Source organism: Phoenix dactylifera, chromosome 3, assembly GCF_009389715.1.
Source record: "Phoenix dactylifera cultivar Barhee BC4 chromosome 3, palm_55x_up_171113_PBpolish2nd_filt_p, whole genome shotgun sequence".
NCBI classification, from domain to species: domain Eukaryota; kingdom Viridiplantae; phylum Streptophyta; class Magnoliopsida; order Arecales; family Arecaceae; genus Phoenix; species Phoenix dactylifera.
The window spans coordinates 17,979,660-17,998,103 of NC_052394.1; the positions used below are offsets into that span (position 1 = coordinate 17,979,660).

The 18,444-nt window shown below is 39.0% G+C and overlaps 2 protein-coding genes and 1 long non-coding RNA gene across 3 annotated transcripts; all 3 read right to left on the reverse strand.

Moving 5' to 3' along the window:
- Nucleotides 1-661: 661 nt before the first annotated feature.
- Nucleotides 662-2,383, reverse strand: LOC103709104 (pentatricopeptide repeat-containing protein At1g09220, mitochondrial). The gene is made up of 2 exons (XM_026805416.2): nt 2,137-2,383; nt 662-2,025 (listed from the first exon to the last, which is right to left on the reverse strand). Exons 1-2 carry the CDS (start codon nt 2,296-2,298, stop codon nt 817-819), a joined length of 1,371 nt encoding a protein of 456 aa, XP_026661217.2. The 5' UTR covers nt 2,299-2,383; the 3' UTR covers nt 662-816.
- Nucleotides 2,384-10,824: 8,441 nt separating this feature from the next.
- LOC103709105 (NAC domain-containing protein 100-like) lies at nt 10,825-12,607 on the reverse strand. Its single transcript, XM_008794301.4, has 3 exons — nt 12,239-12,607; nt 11,862-12,142; nt 10,825-11,789 (listed from the first exon to the last, which is right to left on the reverse strand). Exons 1-3 carry the CDS (start codon nt 12,420-12,422, stop codon nt 11,154-11,156), a joined length of 1,101 nt encoding a protein of 366 aa, XP_008792523.1. The 5' UTR covers nt 12,423-12,607; the 3' UTR covers nt 10,825-11,153.
- A 3,055-nt stretch (nt 12,608-15,662) lies between these two features.
- Nucleotides 15,663-17,256, reverse strand: LOC120110090. The gene is made up of 2 exons (XR_005510842.1): nt 16,903-17,256; nt 15,663-15,714 (listed from the first exon to the last, which is right to left on the reverse strand). It is a non-coding gene; the product is annotated as an uncharacterized LOC120110090 (long non-coding RNA).
- Between the last annotated feature and the right edge of the window lie 1,188 nt (nt 17,257-18,444).

Genomic DNA, 18,444 nt, shown 5'->3' on the forward strand with positions numbered 1-18,444 from the left:
TCTTATGCCTTGATGGCTTGGAGATAGTGGCAGGTCGCAAGCCGTAGGAGTTGTCAGTCCCTTGGACTTTAGGCGGAGGTTAAACATTTGGTTAAGGCATCGGCTCGGCAAGAGTGCCGAGCCGAGCTGGTCGCCCAATGGGGCGCCCTGTGGCGGGGTTGCTTCAAGTACTCCTGGTCGGCGCCCTTTAGGCGAGCACCTTCTAGCAGAGCGCCTTGGCGCTGTCTTTGGTCAGCACTTTCTAACCGAGCAGCTTTGGGTGGGGCACCTCTTGGCGCGCGCTCTGGTCGACGCCCTCTAGTCGAGTGCCTTCCTGGTCGGCATCCTTTGGCCGAGCAGCTTTCCGGTCGGCGCTCTTCGGCCGAGTGGCTTTCCAGTCGGCACTTCTTGGCCGAGCAGCTTTTCGGTCGGCGCTCTTCGGCCGAGCGCCTCTGTGGATATATGACTTAGGGTTTTTCCCCTAACACCTCCGATCATAGGTATTCAAAGTATTAAATAGTGGGGTCTTCTATTTGCTCAAAGACTAGACGGGCATGGGTTAATTAGCTGAGGAATCAAAGTTATATTCTTCTTTTTTTAAAAAAAAATTTAAGAATCAGGTTTGTTTTGGGATAAATTTGACAAGGGCAGAAGAAAAAGAAAAAGAAAAAAATTCTCTCTCTATACAGGTTTTCTGATATCATGCAGGTTACCAACCAGGTCAGAAGTTTCCTTGGTGCCATTCCACTTCACACTGCAAGTTTAGCAGTGGTACAGTAATACATCATTTTTGATACAAAAAAAAAGCACTGCATGCAAGGAATTCTTCACAAAATATTACTGTTTCCCACCAACCAAGCTAAGCCCAGCAACCTTTTTAACATTCCTCTCATCTACAAGCCTTCTTACCCTCTCAGCATCATCAAACCTACCAACCTCAGCGAGCATATTAGACAAGACCACATAGTCCCCTCCATAGCCCTTCTCCAACTCCAGTATCCTCCTCATCACCCTCTCACCCATCTCCACATCCCCATGCTTGCTGCAGCAACCCAAGAGGGTCCTCCACACAATCACATTCACCTGCATGGGCATCCCCACTATCATCTCCTCAGCCTCAGCTAACCTCCCTGCCCTCCCCAACATGTCGATCATGCAGCCATAGTGCTTGATCTCCGGCTCGATGCCATGTTCGTACACCATGCTTGTGAAAAATCTTATTCCCTCTTCCACCAGTCCTCCATGGCTGCAAGCATTCAAGATGCTCAAAAATGTCACCCTGTTTGGCTTAACCTCTGCTCTCCCCATTTCCTCAAACTGTCGAACCGCCTCCTTTGCCATCCCATGCATCGCAAACCCTGAAATTATCGAAGTCCACGACACCAAATTCCTTCGACCGTGCATCTCCTGGAAGGCTTTGGACGAGCTCTCTATCGAGCCACACTTTGCATACATATCAATGAGAGAATTCTCAACCCGAATATCCAGTGCACAAATGCCACTCTTTTCACAGTAACCATGCAAGGATTCACCCATATCGAGCGCCCCAAAATTGGAGATGGCTGGAACGACGGCAAGAACTGTGATTTCCGTCGGATTTATACCTTCAGCCATCATCCGACCAAAACAAGCCAAAGCTTCCTCGGGTCGATGAGCTCGTGCATAACCGTCCATCAAACCAGTCCAAGAGATCACATTGCGAAAAGGCATCTGCTGAAAGAGCGACCTTGCAAGGCCGAGCTCACCCCAATTCGCGTAACCCGTGATCATGGCATTCCAAGCGACCGAGTTTCTCTCGGGCATTTCATCGAAAGCTCTCCTAGCTTCCGCCAAACAACCACAAGCAGCATACATATTGAGCAGAGAAGTATGCGTGTAGACGTTAAACTCGAAGCCTTTCTTGATGACAGGTCCATGGAATTGGATACCAGCATTGGCATGCGACAAGTTAGCACAGGCCTTAAGGAGGAAGGCAAAGGTGAAGGTGTCCGTGGGGAAGGGAGAGCGGCAAATCCCTTGCATCTGCTGGTAGACATGGATGGCTTCCTGCGGATAACACCCCAAAGAATAGTTTCTTATAAGATTGTTCCAAATTCTCATGCCGGTTTCGTTGATGTGGTAGCGGTGGAGAGCAGTGGTGATGAGTTGGGAGTGCACCTGGATTGACGGGTGCCTCTTGGTTTGGTGTTTGAGGAGAAGAGAAAGGAGGGCGTGCTCATGGGTTGGGTGTGGCGAGAGGGGTGGGATGAGATGATGACTCTGGCTTGATAGCATTTGGGGTGGGATCAAAAGGGGGAGGGAGGAGTTAAATGGGAGCATAGGAGGCTGTTCTCCGGTGGAAGAAGTGCGATCTGGTCAGCAATTGCATCGACTGGGAGGCGTCAATTCAATCCTCACTGTTGGTTGTCGGATCCATTCCAGGCGGAGAGATAGAGATAGGTGGAGTATCCCCTCTATGTAGGGGTGGCAAAAGATAACCCGACCCGCCAACCTGACCCGTGTTCGACCCGCCATAAACAGGTTTGGGTTTGGCCTAAACAGGTTCGGGTCGTAAGCAGGTCGACCTGTTTAACATGTTTATTAATTGGGTCGGATACGGGTTTTAGATGTCTGACCCGTTTAAACCGTTTAACCCGTTTAACTGTTGGCAGGTTAAACAGATCTAAACAGGTTAAACTGGTTAAATAGGTTAAACAGGTCTAAACGGGTCTAAACAGGTCTAAACAGGTCGGGTTGGGCAGGTTAAACAGGTTGGGTTGGGCAGGTTAAACAGGTTAAACGGGTCAGGTTGGGCAAACATGTTAAACAGGTCGGGTCAAGTTGGATAAACAGGTTACCTGTTTATTAAACAGGTTAAACGGGTCTGGTCGGGTTACCTGTTTAATAAACAGGTCAGGTTCAGGTTGTAATTTCTGACCTGTTTAGGGTTCAAGTTTATGATTTTCTGACCCGACCTGCATGTGACCCGACCCGTTTATGATCCGACCCGATCCGATTGCCACCCCTACTTCTATGTAACATGCAACGGATGCTATGGGAGTGCCAGGCTATCCAGATCAGGCAAGTCCTTCGGGAGGCGAACCAAGTTGCTGATTGGGTTGCCTCTTTCGTTGCTCAGCATTTCGGAAAGTTTCTATGGACCCAGCAGTTTTTAGTTTCTTTTACTTTCTGTAGTCTTGTTAATAGTGATGTGGCTGTACTTATGTGAGAGCAATTTGAGCAGCGGACCCACCACCATTATTAAAAAAAAAGAAAAAAAGAAAAAGAATGGTAGGTGACTATATGGGGGAGGCATTTAGCAAGAGAATGAGTGCAATAGGAGAGGGAATGCAAGTTGGATCCATTTCTATGAAACGCTGAGTGGGTAGAGCAGCCTTACCATTGATACTCTTGGTGGATAGAACAGCATTAGTTTCATAATTATAAACATCATGTTGTGTTTCAAGATAGTGAAGCCTGATAAGTTATGAAAAAACAAATGGATTTACCTTTGGATGTTTAGCTATGCCAACTTTGATTATCGAATCTAATAAAATTTGGAATTGTGATGTTGCAGCAGTCAGGAAAATATCATGAAAAAAAGATCAATGCACTCGTCAAAACTTAATTCATGCAGCCCTGCGCAGTTTAGTAATACTCGGTAAAATCAATTACTTTAAATACTCTCTGATAATGGTTTTAAGAAATGCCACAAAAGATATATAATTTTGTAAAAGGTCTATAATACAAAAAATTGTATTCCACAAAAAAATTGTATTCTACGGTAATAGTTTTAAAAATTATCGCAAAAGGTCTATAATATTATAATACTTATTTATGAATTTTGATAAGTTTTTTTAATGCTCTGACAGTACCTTGTGAGGATATTATTTTCTGGTTAAATAGAACTTAACTGGTAATGTATATAATTTTGCTGTAGAATACCGACATTTTATCGATGAAAATAAATTTTGTCTTCTATATATCATTGTATAACTAATAGTTTTCGCTGCTAATTAATTATAGTTTATTTTTGTGATAAATTAGTATATTGCAAACTGATTCGGATTTTTTGTGACAAGAATATTTCATCATTAATGAATATGTATTTGAATTTTTTAGAGTTAGATATTATATATATTTAATAAATTTGAGAAGAAATGAGGTTTCAACTAGATATATATATATCAACTATTATATATTCTATTTGTACTTAACAATTTTTAATGGGTTAAGTATGTTATTTTCAACTTCATTTGCACCTGACCTATTTACTAAATAGGTTACATGAACAGTCCAATCAGGCAATTTGTTGGCTTAGTATAGGTTAGGTTCGGCTTGGAATTTTTAATCTATTTAATAATATTTTTATTTACATTAGGTATTATTAATTAATTAAATATATATTACAAATAATTTGTCAATATAAGAGGGTGATACTTATTGATTATTAGTGGGACAACAAATTTAATAAAATTGATGATATATATATATATATATACTTAAATTTTTTGATGGGTTAAATATGTTATTTTCAACTTGATTTGATCTGATCTATTTAATAAACAAGTTACATGAGTCAAGTAGGTTTAACAATAAGACAAAAATAATTTTTGATATGAAATTCACTATCAATCTTACAAATGTTGCACGATGGTGTAAGACGTAATTACAAAAAATTTGCATGGAGATCAATTTAACCAAGAATTTGAATTACTGCTCCGACCTAATTTGCATTAAAAATATATAAAAAATTTAAACTATTTAAATAAAATATAAAATATAAAATATTATAAGTATTTTATACTAAATACTACTAATTTTTAATTACAACATGAATATAAAAAGAATCATGAATTATCTGCTTTTAAAGTACTTTAGAAAACATAAACAATTGTAGAAATATGTCGAACTTATGAATGTTTTTAATTATTTTATAATATGATTTTCAAAATTTTATACATAATAAAATAAAGTTGTTCATTTTTATTTTCTATCCAAAAAAGAGAGAATTGAATTCTTTTATAAAAATAATTAATTATTTAAATATGAAATACTATGATATATACCAAGGACCATGGCAATAACTTTTAAGGATGCTCTATTGTTATGGTTTATCAAGTGTTGGTATAAATTTTACCAACAGTTTGTTATATTTTTTTTATCATAGTTTCGACTGCTACCCATCTTTTTTCTGCTGCAATGATGCAGCCATTCGCCTTCATCAACTGTGTTACAAAAACAGCGTCTGGTGCTGGGGTCACTTGTTTTGATGATTGTTTGCGACTTCAAGGCGAACAACCTGCAGGTTTTCTCCCATTTGAGAGTTACATTAGACTAAAAAATTATTACTTATCCTTTAGCTTGTTACTTGTGTCTGCATGGTTGCTCCCCAACAATGTGCAACCATAATAAGAAACAATTAGCATGCCGTCTCAAATTGGATTTGGAATTTGACCACAGAGAGTCCATTCAAACTTTGCTTGTTCTTGTTGGCCGTGAGAATAATTATTTATTATGGACATGAATTTTTTTTCCTGAACTCTAGTTTGGCTTAGAATAAACTTATACCCAGTCAAGTAGAAGGGTAACTTGGAACAAGTAAGAGAGGAAAAATTATTCTACTGTATTGCTGAAATAATTTTATATGGATTAGATGGAAAACGTGGGTGAGTAGTTTTCTGATGATTTTTTTTTTTTTTTTATACAACGGTAGCTCACGTTAGTCTAGCATAAGTACTACCATCAGCATCAAGAGAAATAAGATGACATCCTTTTTTATCCTACTTGGTCTCCAACAACTTAAGAAAAAATGATATTATGCTAAGATAAGGTGGAATAGAGTAATTAGATAAAGGAAGGTAACCTTAGGAAGCCCTGCAACATGGATTTTTATTTTATTTTTTGGGTTCTTATTAGACCTAAAAACTAACTACTTTGTCATTGTACATAACAAATTATGATAAATAGGAAATCATGTTGTCGGAAAAACGCCACATCATAATTAAAAGTGAGGTGGGGAATCATATATTTTGCAGTCATTTGACATCACTCTATAAAATTAAAGCACAATTTCTCTCTCCTGCTGGTGAGCTTATGCCATTAATAAGATCGTAGATGATAAATTAACCCGACTAAATAATGAAAAGATATTTTTATTTTTATTATTTCTTATTTTTATATTTGTAGTAAAGAATCATTTTTTTTTTCTTTTTGTATGAGAAATTTGTTTTATACCCTTGCCATGATACGAGTGCATATATTTATCTTAATCAATGCACATATATTCTAATCTATTACATGCAAATTCTCAATCGATGCATACATTTAAGCCAAGGCTTGAACTGACTAGTTCTCCCAATTGAATCGATGTTAAATTTGCAGTCCTTGGGTCTTTTAGGACAGGAAAAGATCATGAGACAACCTGAGTTCTGGTGCAGTGTTAGCTAGTCTTAATTTAAGGTGGTTTGGATGTCTAGTATTAACAATATATGGCAAGTTTTGGGGCTATCAACTTCCGAGCCTTGCAACGGTAGTACAACCAGAAGGCAACTCTTTCTTCGCTTTATCTCTTGTGTTGCCATTTCCTTCAAGCCATAAACATGGGCTTGAGAAACTTGTCATCATCTATCATGCTTTCAAATGAAGAGGCCGGTGGCATGCACCAGGTTACTTACCGTGACTGGGATCATGAGAAGAAGCTTCTGTAAAGTTATTACAAAGTGCTTTGATTCAAGCCGACAAGCCTTCAGTTGGACCATAGATCAACAAGACTAATTAGATACGTTGCTGAGAAGCATCTGAGAGTGACTTCTAATGAATAGATCCACTGCACCACTCAACTCGGAAAGCCAGCACTGAGCTGCAAACACCGCCCACAAACTGGTTGGAAAGATATATACCATGCGCTGCTGCAGGAAGTGCTTCCTTTTGACCAACAGCCTCACACCAGTTTGATTTCAGGGATACCATTGGTGAGTCTCTCATGCGTGTTTCTTGAAGACTTAACAAACGTGCAGCTAATCTCAGCATGACAAGGAAATCCGCTGCAATTAATGTGAAGGCCGAAAGAAATCCGGCAAAGATTGCCTATAGTCTACGCATGACTAGGACCAAGACTCCAGAACAAGTGATGCTCAATTTGTTTATATCTACTTCAAAATATCAATTATGGAGGATTTTAGGGTTAGGGTAGTCAAGATTGTGGGCAATTTGCTTATATCTACTTCAAAATATCAATTATGTGGGATTCTAGGGTTAGGGTAGTCAAGATTGTGGATGGTGAGTCGGTTTGATCCCTGAGGTTTGAGTTAGAGATTTTCATGAACATATAGACTATGAGGGATATTAGGATGGTACATATTAATCATATATAGCACTCAAAATGAATTGTGAGAGTTGGATGAGGTTAAAGACTTTTCTACTAGACAAATTTCAGTGAGAGGTCAAGAAAATTATAGAAACTTCTTGATGAACGAAATTAAAGAATTAAGAGCATAGAAAAAGCAACGACCAATAGAAGAACCCAAGAAAAAAATGGCATAATATAAAAAACAACAACAGAGAACAAAAGAGAACCAAAAATTAAACTTAAAAAAACATCAATAAGGAACCAAAGAGAACCGAAAATTAAACTTAAAGAGGAGATAAGGTTGCAGCCGTCCAGTTATGACTTGGCTCTTTCTTCAAATTACTATAGAGTACTTCCCAGAATATTAATTAGAGCTTGTCTTAGAAGAATCATCACCAACTCAAAATGCATGCTCTATAGAAATATTACTTGGCATCCTTTTATAAAATTTAAGAAATAATTTTCATCAAAAAGCATATCATCTTTTACTTGGCATCCTTTTTTTTTTCTCTGACAAAATGACACCTTTACATAAATGATGCCATGATAATAGCATGCGACAAAATCTCTTTTCTCTCTTTTTTGATGTTGACAAATGAAGAAAGAAAAAGAAAAAACCTTATTGGCCTCGTACCAACGGAGCATATCATGTTTTTATCTAATGAATGGATCGGATCTATCACTTGGTCCAATTCATCCCAATCACCTCAACATCTACTTTTTGCCAGATCCAACGGGAAAGTATGGCTCTAATGGAGTCATACCTACGACTATCTCTATCAAAGTATCTTCCTACTGCTACCTTCGTAGCCTTTTGTTAAACCTTTATCTTTCCTTCGGATCGCTTGAAGCCATCTCTTCTCGGGGAGGAAACCAGCGCCGACCGAGAGGCAAATGGGAGATGGGACCCACGGCGTGCGTCGACGGTGACATGGCGGTGAAGCCGAGAGACTCGGTCTCACCATCAAAGGCAGAGGGATGACGCCATCTTGAATCCGGACGTAACGGATGTGGGTCCACGCGGGCAACCACAGCTCGGCTCGGCTAAAAGCTCAACCATCCTGTCACCATCTACTGAAAATTTTTGATTTTTCTTCCGGAAAAAAAGGATTACTTCTAAGCCGCAAAGTATAAATGCAGTCCAGCTTGCATAGGTATATAATCAAGATTGTTTTAGATGATTTTGACACGCATGACTTTATTTAATAAGGCTTGTATCGATAAATATATATGAAGACTTTGTATGAATTGCAGTTATTTAGAGGGTATTTTATGATTGGCATTTGATTTTACTATATTTATATTAAAATTCATCGAAGTGTTATATACATATATATATATATATATATATATATATATATTGCTATTATGCCGTGTATATGTCGATTAATTTTTATTATAATAGTTTAGGCACTTTGTAATTTAGATTATCAATTATCAATTATCAATTATCAATTATCAATTATCAATTAGAATGGCATGAATGCATGCTATGATTTAAAATATAAATTTAGTGGTTGAAAAAAAGAGTATCACAAAAATATAGTTCCTTGCATATTCAAATCTCCGGATTTTAATGACTTTTTACATACATATGTTTGTTTGTTTTGTATGCTTGTACCTATGTGCCTACCTTCTATTTATGATTTTAATAAATATGGTAGTATGACAACTAAGGTTTGCATGGAGAGACAACAGTACAATTAGGTATACATCACATCTTGGATGCAATGACAAATAGAAACACTTCAAGTCATTTCATATTTAGAGATGTTCATGTAAATGATACGAGGAGTTTATGAAGCTTCATGTAACTTTTATATCAAGAATTAACTATGCACAATATCATATAGCAAAACTTTCATAAAATTATAAAATATTATTTCTTCATGTAGCTTCTTTCACTGAATATGTATCCAAAATCAAATTCTACTCCTATGCTTTAGGATTGTCATTTTATTGTGGGTAATGCTACTAGAGGTATCCATCATTCAAAATAGATGTTTGATTTCTAATCAGAAAGAAATTAACCAAAGAAAAATATATCGACATTTCACATGCATGAAGATAAATGTCACTTTTAGCTTATGCAAGTTTGGTATTCATACAAACTTCATGACTTTTGCTAAATCAATTCTCATTTGGATGAAACAACAATCTCATTATCTATTTTTTTGTGGGCCCCACTTTACAACTGACATTCTAATTCAAGACCAATAGAATTAAGAATATGTTGAGTGCACGCTATTATGAATTATTTTCGTAGTCATACTAACCTAATTTTCACTATTTTGGATGTAATTATTTGCACCGATACATATGAGACCTAATACAACTACTATGCTAAATATTTCAAAATTAATCCTTGATACCATTTTTGGGAAACTAATTTTTTAAAGGACATGATTATAATACTTCAAGCAACCAGCAATAACCTATATTGTCTAGGCTTAGCTACCATCAATAACCTAATTATGATTTTTTTTTCCTCTTTTGGGTCAAGGTCCTTCCATAAGCTACAATGGCCCAACTTTTGGAGGCTTGGCAGCTGAAGACCAGCTAGCCGAGCCAAGGTCATTTATAGCATGTGAGGTGGTGTGGATGAGAATATTCCTCTTTTCAAGCTTTTGATGCATGAAAGGAAGTGACGGAAAAGCAGGCTCTTCTGCTCATCTCCTAAAGTTTGAAACAGAAAAACATTCGCTTTGAATGGAAAGAAGGCTTAGAGGCCAAACAATATCACATGAACAGAACCCCCCCGTCCTTCACTTGAACTTCCTGCTGTCTTCACTCACCTCAGCTTCTAGCTAAAACTCATTTCCTTTCCCAACAGCACTCTCTCCCTCCCTCTCTCTCTCTCTCTCTCTCTCTCTCTTCTCTTGTCAAGTTGCCTTCCTTTTGGTAAAAGGTTAACCACCTGAATAGATGGAGGTGGTGAGGATCCCATAATGAGACCTGTTCAAAAGTGGGGCTTTGGGTTGGAGAAGGGCTTTGCAGCCGCATGGGGTTGATGGGTTTTATGATCATAAATGGACCATCATTGCATGTGGACTTGGGACTAGATGCTTTGATCTTGCTGGCTCACATTTATATGTGCCTTTGTACCAATTTATTTAGGTCATAAGGTGCATGCCGTGGGTACATGGACTGGCATGGGACCGGTCTTTTCTGAATCTGAGAAGGGCGGAGAATCAGAGGTTGGATTTAACAATTAACGTAGTAGGAGGAGATGTAAATGCGCAATAAGAATTCAGGCATGATGAAGAATCCTACTAAATTCTTCTAGGGTTTCTACCTGATAAAGAGGACATGTTTCTCAGAAAAATGATCATGGATACTGAGATTTTACGCAAATTGGTTTTGACTGAAGTGATTCATCATATTTTTGCATAACATTCAAATAGCTTCCAAGTTAGAAAAAAGGAAAAGAAAGTTGTGAAGCATGGCAGGTTGGTATGTCGAGAATATCTCCAGCATATGATTCTTATATTGAGATTATAGCTAGTAACATAGTATGCATAAGAAATATTGTCTTGTATATTTCCAATGTGTTGGCTTTTATTGCAAACACCTCACAAATATAAGAAAAACCAAATAAATCAAAACAACATATGCCACTTAAATTCAACCAAAGAAAAAGTATCGAAAATTTCACGCTCCATTAGACAACTATAAAGTGTGATACAATCGCTATGCAATCTGAAGTCCATAAACAGTAAGAATATCTGAAAGACGAGCTCTTTTGCGAAGATAGACGAATGGTCTCGGAAAGAACTCGATGAAGCAAGATTCAACGAGTGTAACTATCGAATAAATTAATGAACTGGTCCAAACTATGGACCCTTCAGTACTTCCACAGATTGTCCAAATCTAGAATTGGTCCAGCAGCAGCCCCGCCATCAGGATCTTCGTAGGACCGGTAGCTGCTCATCTCATGCTTTGATATGGCTGAGGATGTCTCGGTGGTGTTCCGATCATTGCTCAATCCCGTGTCCTGTGAGGCCATTGAATTGGAGAGCTGCTCTAACTTGCAAGTACTCTTTAGGCCATTATTAGCCCCAGATAGAGCTTCTGCAATTGCTTGCTCCTGGTGCAAGTAGCCCAAGTTGGTTGATCCTGGAGGTAAGAAATAAGGATTTTGAGCAGGGATTTGTGGGAAGAGCACTGATGTTCTCTCTTGGTTGTCGATACTAGGGAAGCTGTTAGCCATGAGGCTCTTGTATTGTGGATCCTCTAAGCCCAACATGGTGGAGTAGCTGGAAGGCATCAAGGTATTGTTCATAGAAATCCCTCTAAAACTGGCACCATGTCCACCATCAGTAAAGCTCGAACTAGGCCTGTTGTCAGAATTGAAGTAGGAAGGATCCATGAGACAGTCCATAGTATGGTCTCCAAATGAGTTCATCCTCGCAAGGTCTGCGATTGGGCTTCTTTTCATTCCTGTGTTCTTATGGAACACCCTGCACACAACCCATCCGTCCTGCAATCATAATAATAAATTTTTAAGTCCTCTCACAACTTACATAAGGGAGAATTATGGGAAAGAGGGTACCCTTGGAGTTCTGTGGTGATTATGGTACTGGGTTCTTCCTTCAAGTCTGAATTCATGGATGACCCAGTTGGTCTTCTCTCCTTTGGGAGCTCTTCCCCTGTAAAAGACCAGGGTCTTCTTCATCCCCACAAGTATCCCTTTCCCCCTATAAATCTCCTTATCCTTTCCGGTGGCCTTCCAATACCCATATTCTGTGGCCCTATTTATCCTCGTGCCCGTAGGGTACTTCCTATCCTTCTGACAGAAGAAGTACCATTCCTTCTCTCCCATCTTGGCTTTGCCTGAGATGACAAGAAGAAAAACGCACAAACATCAAAACAACAGCCCAAAAATCAAGATCAAAATATAAAAGAAGAGACCAGAGGTGAGAATGCTACTTGGAAGATCCCAAGGTTCACACTTGTTCAAATCCACCTCTCCCATAGCTCTTGCACTGAAGCTAGGATTCATAACCTTGGCCGAGAGGTAGTGAGTTATTATCTCTTCATCTGTGGGGTGAAATCTAAAGCCAGGGGGCAAGTCCAGGCATTCCTCCTCGGCCGGTACTGAGACCTCTCCCATGGTCGCACCTCTAAAAGCCGAGTCCTAACAATCAATTGATGAACAAAGGCTGAAGACCAAGATGAGGAAACAAGAGTGCAAAGAACTAAAAATCTCAGAAAGGAGGTGGAAGGAAAGGAAGAGATGGAAAGAGTTGGGAATAAGAACGAAGAGAAGAGAAGAAGAAGAAGCCAACTTAAATAGTGGGGCTGAGATCCGTGCCAACGAAGGCACTTACCAAATAAGCCTCTTTGGGAGGCCCACTTGTTTGTTGTTATGCTATTGCTATTGTTATCGTTAAGAGTTATCACAATGATGGAATTTATCAAGTTTTGTCATGGTCTGTCACTTTCTCTTTTCATTTCCCATCCCTTGATCTAGTATTTTAACTCCCCTGGTGTAGTTTCCAGGTAACTGCAGCTCTTTGACAAAACACTACATGGGAAGGTAGTTTCATACTGTAGACGCCCATGGCGATGCTTCTAGTTGTTCTGCTGTGAGGGCATTAACTTCCCGATGTAACAGATAGTTACAAACATGTCACTGGTTTCATGCGGCTTGTATAAAAAAGTTATCCGAGAAATTTAGACTGGATTCATTTTTGTTTATTTTACGCAGGACATCAAAAGTTTGTCGATAGAAGGATGCGAAAGCAGCCTAGCTTGGAATGGCTTGGCTCTTGAGTTGGCTTTTGTCCTACAATGACCCAAGTATTAAAAAGAATCATTTAAGTAGGTGCAGCCTTTATGGCGTAGTTAGCTAGAAAAATCATAGCCATTAAGATTAAATAGTTTTTATGTACGATAATTAATTATTTTGTAAGAAAAAGACTGCAGAGTTCCCTTTCTCCTTCTCAATCCCAACGCACAACTTACGGTTGTACACTTCGATTAAAGAGTACATGAACCGGAAAACTTCTATACCCGTCCATCCAATTCCTTTCTCATGGAAGAAGATCTTCTATATACCCGTCCATCCAATTCCTTTCTCCAATAGAAGGTTCGTTCAGAAAGGCAAAGGTTATATGCCACCTAGATAGTATAATTAGATACTGATACCCTCTACAAGATATTTTTAACCAAGATAGTATAATTAGATACTGATGTCCTTAATTCAGGAAAGAACTAAAGGTCGAGCTTACAACTTAAGAAATAAACATCTCTTTTTTTTTGGTGAAAAATAATGCATGCCGCCCAAACCATCTCATCTCAAAATGAATATAATATGTGGAGGGTAGTATTACGATACTGAAATTTGGGTAGTATTTAAACCTCCTCCAATTGAAAAGGGAAATGAATTAACCTTAACATAAATTTTCAGAAAAGGAGCTTGCTAGGTCCAAATGAGAGTTAATAATATTTAATTATAACTGTTCATATATCCCCTATCTCATTGTCTGCACTAGTTGATTTTAATACCTGTATTTTGAAGTCAATATCATTTTAAGATTTTAATTAATTGTATGACATATTTCACAATGCCAAATAAAAGGGAGCAATAAGAATATAATAACATTGGAGTGACTTTTGAGGTACAATTTTTAGTTGCTAGAGCATTTTTACTGATAGTATGGGTGGCTGGCTATTATCCTCAAATTTATTAAATTTTTTATTGTATATATAGTTTAATAATTACCTTCTTATTTTTGAGAAGCTATTTTTTAAATAAATAAATGGAAAATTTAGCAAATTCATAGAAACAAACTTTTCTTAACTCCCGTCCGTATCAGAGAGTTGAATCAAGTGAGGCATACTAATTTCATACAAAAGTAACCCCAATAGCGAGGGATGTAAAGATGGATGATCAAGTCTCATGTACGACATTTTCAATTTAATGTTATATAGTCCAACTTGGAATGGATTCCTATCTAACACCTAACTCTAATTTTTTGCCAAGTATAAAAGAGCATATATCACCAGACCTTTTTGGCCAAAAAAAAAGAAAGTGGCAAATAGAAATGTTCAAAAGGTTCTTAGATGAATCTTTTGGTTTCTTTTTAGGAAAGCTGAAGGGAAGAAAGATAAATTATGAAAAAAAAAAGAAGAAAGCTCTTATTTTATTACAAAATTAGGAACAAAATAGACAAACACGAGTATCCATAGAACAATGCCTCCAAAGAAAACCATTCAAAATATAAAAGAGGAATGCTCCAGGAGCAAGAAAAAATGAATACACGTTCTCTTTATAATTGCACTATAATAATGTAAATGAATAATGGAAGACTTTAATTTGTGTAACTTTAACACATCTTCACCATGTGTTGTGCGTCTCTTTTTTATTTTTTTTCACATCATTTTGCTTATGCTAAAGGCTCCAATAGAGCTAGCCTTCCCATGGTCAGTTGAGAAGCCATTTCAAGAAATATATTATCAAATACAAGAAAAAAAAGCTCTTATAAATTATAGCTTGCAAGCCTGTGCGTATGGCTTAATTTGAAATGTGATTGATAAATGTGAAAAAAATCAATAAAAATGGAAGGGTTGAACTCAGAAAAATATCTTGGGTAGCTGCAAATGTGTGGAAAATTTAGGTGCAGATGGCCTAACTCGGCTGGATTTTTTTTTCTTTTTTTGACCAAATGACAAGTGGAAACCAGGCAGGAGCCGCAGTGTCGAGCTTATCCCAGCTCACAGACAGCCTCCGGTTCTTTCTTCAACCATTTCGGCCTGACCGTGGCCGGAAAATTCCCACCGGCAACTTTTAACTCTTCTTGGCCGTACATCAAGTCAAACTCATTAAGATGTGTCCCGGGCATACGGTTGACTTTTAAATCCGGCGTTCTCGATTCGTGTCCACCACGTGTGCGATTTCCATTTGACAATGTTTAATTTCAGGAGCTTCATCTCTTCCGACAGATGATAAGCTAGCATCAGTTATTTGACATTCAAAATTATTGTTTCGATAGAAATAAACATTGTTTCGAATTTTAACGGTTTAGTGGCAAAACCTTGTGCTGAAGTAACTCTAAAGTGATAAATGAACTCAGATCACTGAGTATTAGACATTATATATAGAGTAAGTACTTTATATGATGAAAAGTTTGGTGAACTAACAAAACAAGTTAGGCAAGGTGGAGCTTATCCCAGACTACGAACATAAAGTAGCTGTCACGCCCCGAATTCCGATCATGACACGGCCGTGCTATTGCAAACCTTTGCCCGCAATAACACGCAGCCACTTAAAAACTTCAAATGTTTCATCAATAAAAGATTGATTACAAGCATCTAAAAATAGCAACATTTAATGTGTCATTTCTTTTTCCCCATAACCCTGAAGCATGTCACGCTCCTTGTTCCTAGCATCTCCTATTCATCTGTAAGAACATAAATAAATGGGTATGAGTTATAAAGCTCAGTAAGTAACCATGCATAATCTTATCTGATCAAGCATAATATTTTTCATACTAGTGCATTAATTTAAGAAACTAACAGTTGTAACAAAGTAAGATTTCATATAACAAACCAGTCATAAAACTATGCATGTCCATTTATGCAACTTCATAAAGATGGCTATGCATCATAAAACTTTTGTCATTATCCTATGCTTTGAAATACGTACTCATCATTATTCATGCTTTGTAATCCGTACTCATCATTATTCATGCTTTGAAAATCATGCTCTCAGATGGTAGTGCAGCTATGGTTATTATTATTACCCGTGACAGGGCCATAATCTTTACCAACTATTATTTCCCGTTGGCAGGGTCTAAGCCAAGCTATTATAACCCGCTGGCGAGGGCCGTATGCCGAGCTACTGTAACCCGCTGGCGAGGGCCATAATCTTTGCCAACTATTGTTCCTCGTTGGCAGGGTCTAAACCAAGCTACTATAACCCGCTGGCGAGGGCCGTATGCCGAGCTACTGTAACCCGCTGGCGAGGGCCATAATCTTTGCCAACTATTGTTCCCCGTTGGCAGGGTCTAAACCAAGCTACTATAACCCGCTGGCGAGGGCCGTATGCCGAGCTACTGTAACCCGCTGGCGAGGGCCATAATCTTTGCCAACTATTGTTCCCCGTTGGCAGGGTCTAAACCAAGCTACTATAACCCGCTGGCGAGGGCCGTACATAGCGATCTGAGAGTTCTTAAAAACATATCATGCTTTTCATAAATTTTTCCTCATCGGTACATTGGAAAGTGAGTAATGGCATCATGCTGAATAAAATTCATGATCATGCTGAAAACTTTATTTTTCTTTCCATGCATCTTTCTACCTCATCATAATAATGTGTAAATAATATAATAATCATTATGGATGCTATTTATCCAAAATCATGCAATCATTTGCTAACACATGTTGGATCCTAATTTTGTGAAAATATAAATAATCATATACAATTTCATAATCAAATAGTCACAAGTATTTGATAAAACATAAGATTATATCCGGGTTACTTATATTTTCCACAATTTATATACACAATTCCAATTCTATAAATAACACTTTTTCACCATGTAAAACGTGATACAGGATCCATAATAAGATTAAGACATGTTACTTACCTTAATTTGCCCATCAAATGCCAATTCTTCAAGACCTAGCAAGATCATTAAATTACATGTCACTTACATATTTAATTTCTATTTATTTATAATCTTAAAGTCATTTACAACCCATCCATAAGACTCAATTTCATTTTCGGGTCCATAGCCCAATTTAATTTCTGGTTCAGGCCCATGGCCCAATTCAATTTCTGGTTCTGGTCTAATCTACTTCCTGGTTCAGATTTGGTTAAATTCCTGGTTCAGGTCTGGTTCACCTTCTGGTTCGGGTTTGACCCAATTGCTCTCTGGTTCAGGTCAGGGCCCATTTGCATTCAGGCCCAAAGTTTAATTGGTTTCTGGATCAGGCCCGTGGCCTGATTTAATTACTGGGCCCATTTGTATTCAGGCCCAGAAACACAATTAGTTAATTTATAATTAATCCTTATCAGTTCTAATTAATTTAAAAGGGAGCCTAGCCTCAAACTATATTCAATTTAATCTCTATATTAAAATTTGAGCTCTTCAGGCCCAGTTAGTTTTGTTATTAAGAACACTGAGCTCGGATCAGAGACCAACCCGACCTCAGGCCTTTAAAGCCCGGTTCATATGAAGCCCACCGCCAGAATCAGGCCCAATTCGGCCCACAGCCATTTTTATTTTTTTTCTTTTTTTTTCTTTTCTTTTTCTTTCTTCTTTTTCTTTTCTTTCTTCTTCTCCCTTCCCGAACCTTCCTTTCCTCGTCTTTCTTCTTCCCTTCCCGAGCTCCTCTTCCTCTTCTCTTCTTCTCCCATGACACTGGGAGACGAGCTCGGGAGGCGCTCGGGAGGAGGCCGGCCCGAAGCCGGAGGTGCTGCGACCAACCGGCGGCACCTGCGGCGGCCGTGGTTCCACCTGCAGCCTCCACGGCCCGACTAGGAGCTCTCCTCCTCCACCTCCGGTGGAGGAGATGGGGCACGGCCACCCGTCGAGGAGCGGCAGAACCGGCCGAAGCCGGTGGTGCACGCGTAGCGCACGGCCGACACCCGCGGTCGGCCCGATGGCCTCCACGGTGGCCCGAGCCGGTGGCGTCCACGGCCAGCAGGGAGATCCCCTTTGGCTCTTCTTCTCCGATCCTCTCCGGCCAAGATCAGACCGGTTCCACCCATGGAAACCCGATCTGTCCGAGCCCAAAGACCCTTCCGTGCATCAACGGTAAGTATACATTTAGGGTTTTAATGGGAGGGGAAACTACAATCGGGTGAAAGAGGAAGATCCTCGGTCAATGTCGGATCACAGCCGATCCTTGGTTAGATCTTTCTCCTCCCTCCTCTTCATCTTCTCCCTACCCTTTTTCCTCTGTTAACCATCCCCTAGCTAAGCTAATAGCATGTAAACCATGAATGGAGGAATGGGTTAAGGGTTTACCTAGCTCCGAAGAGCTGTGAGGCGTTCCGGCGAGCTACTGTGCATGCTCCGGCGGCTCAGTTGCAGTGACGAGCTGAGGGTATCTACTCCTCCGTCGCTCCCAATCCAGCTCCTTGTAGTAGGAGAAAGAGGGAGTGAGAGGCAGTGAGAGGTGAG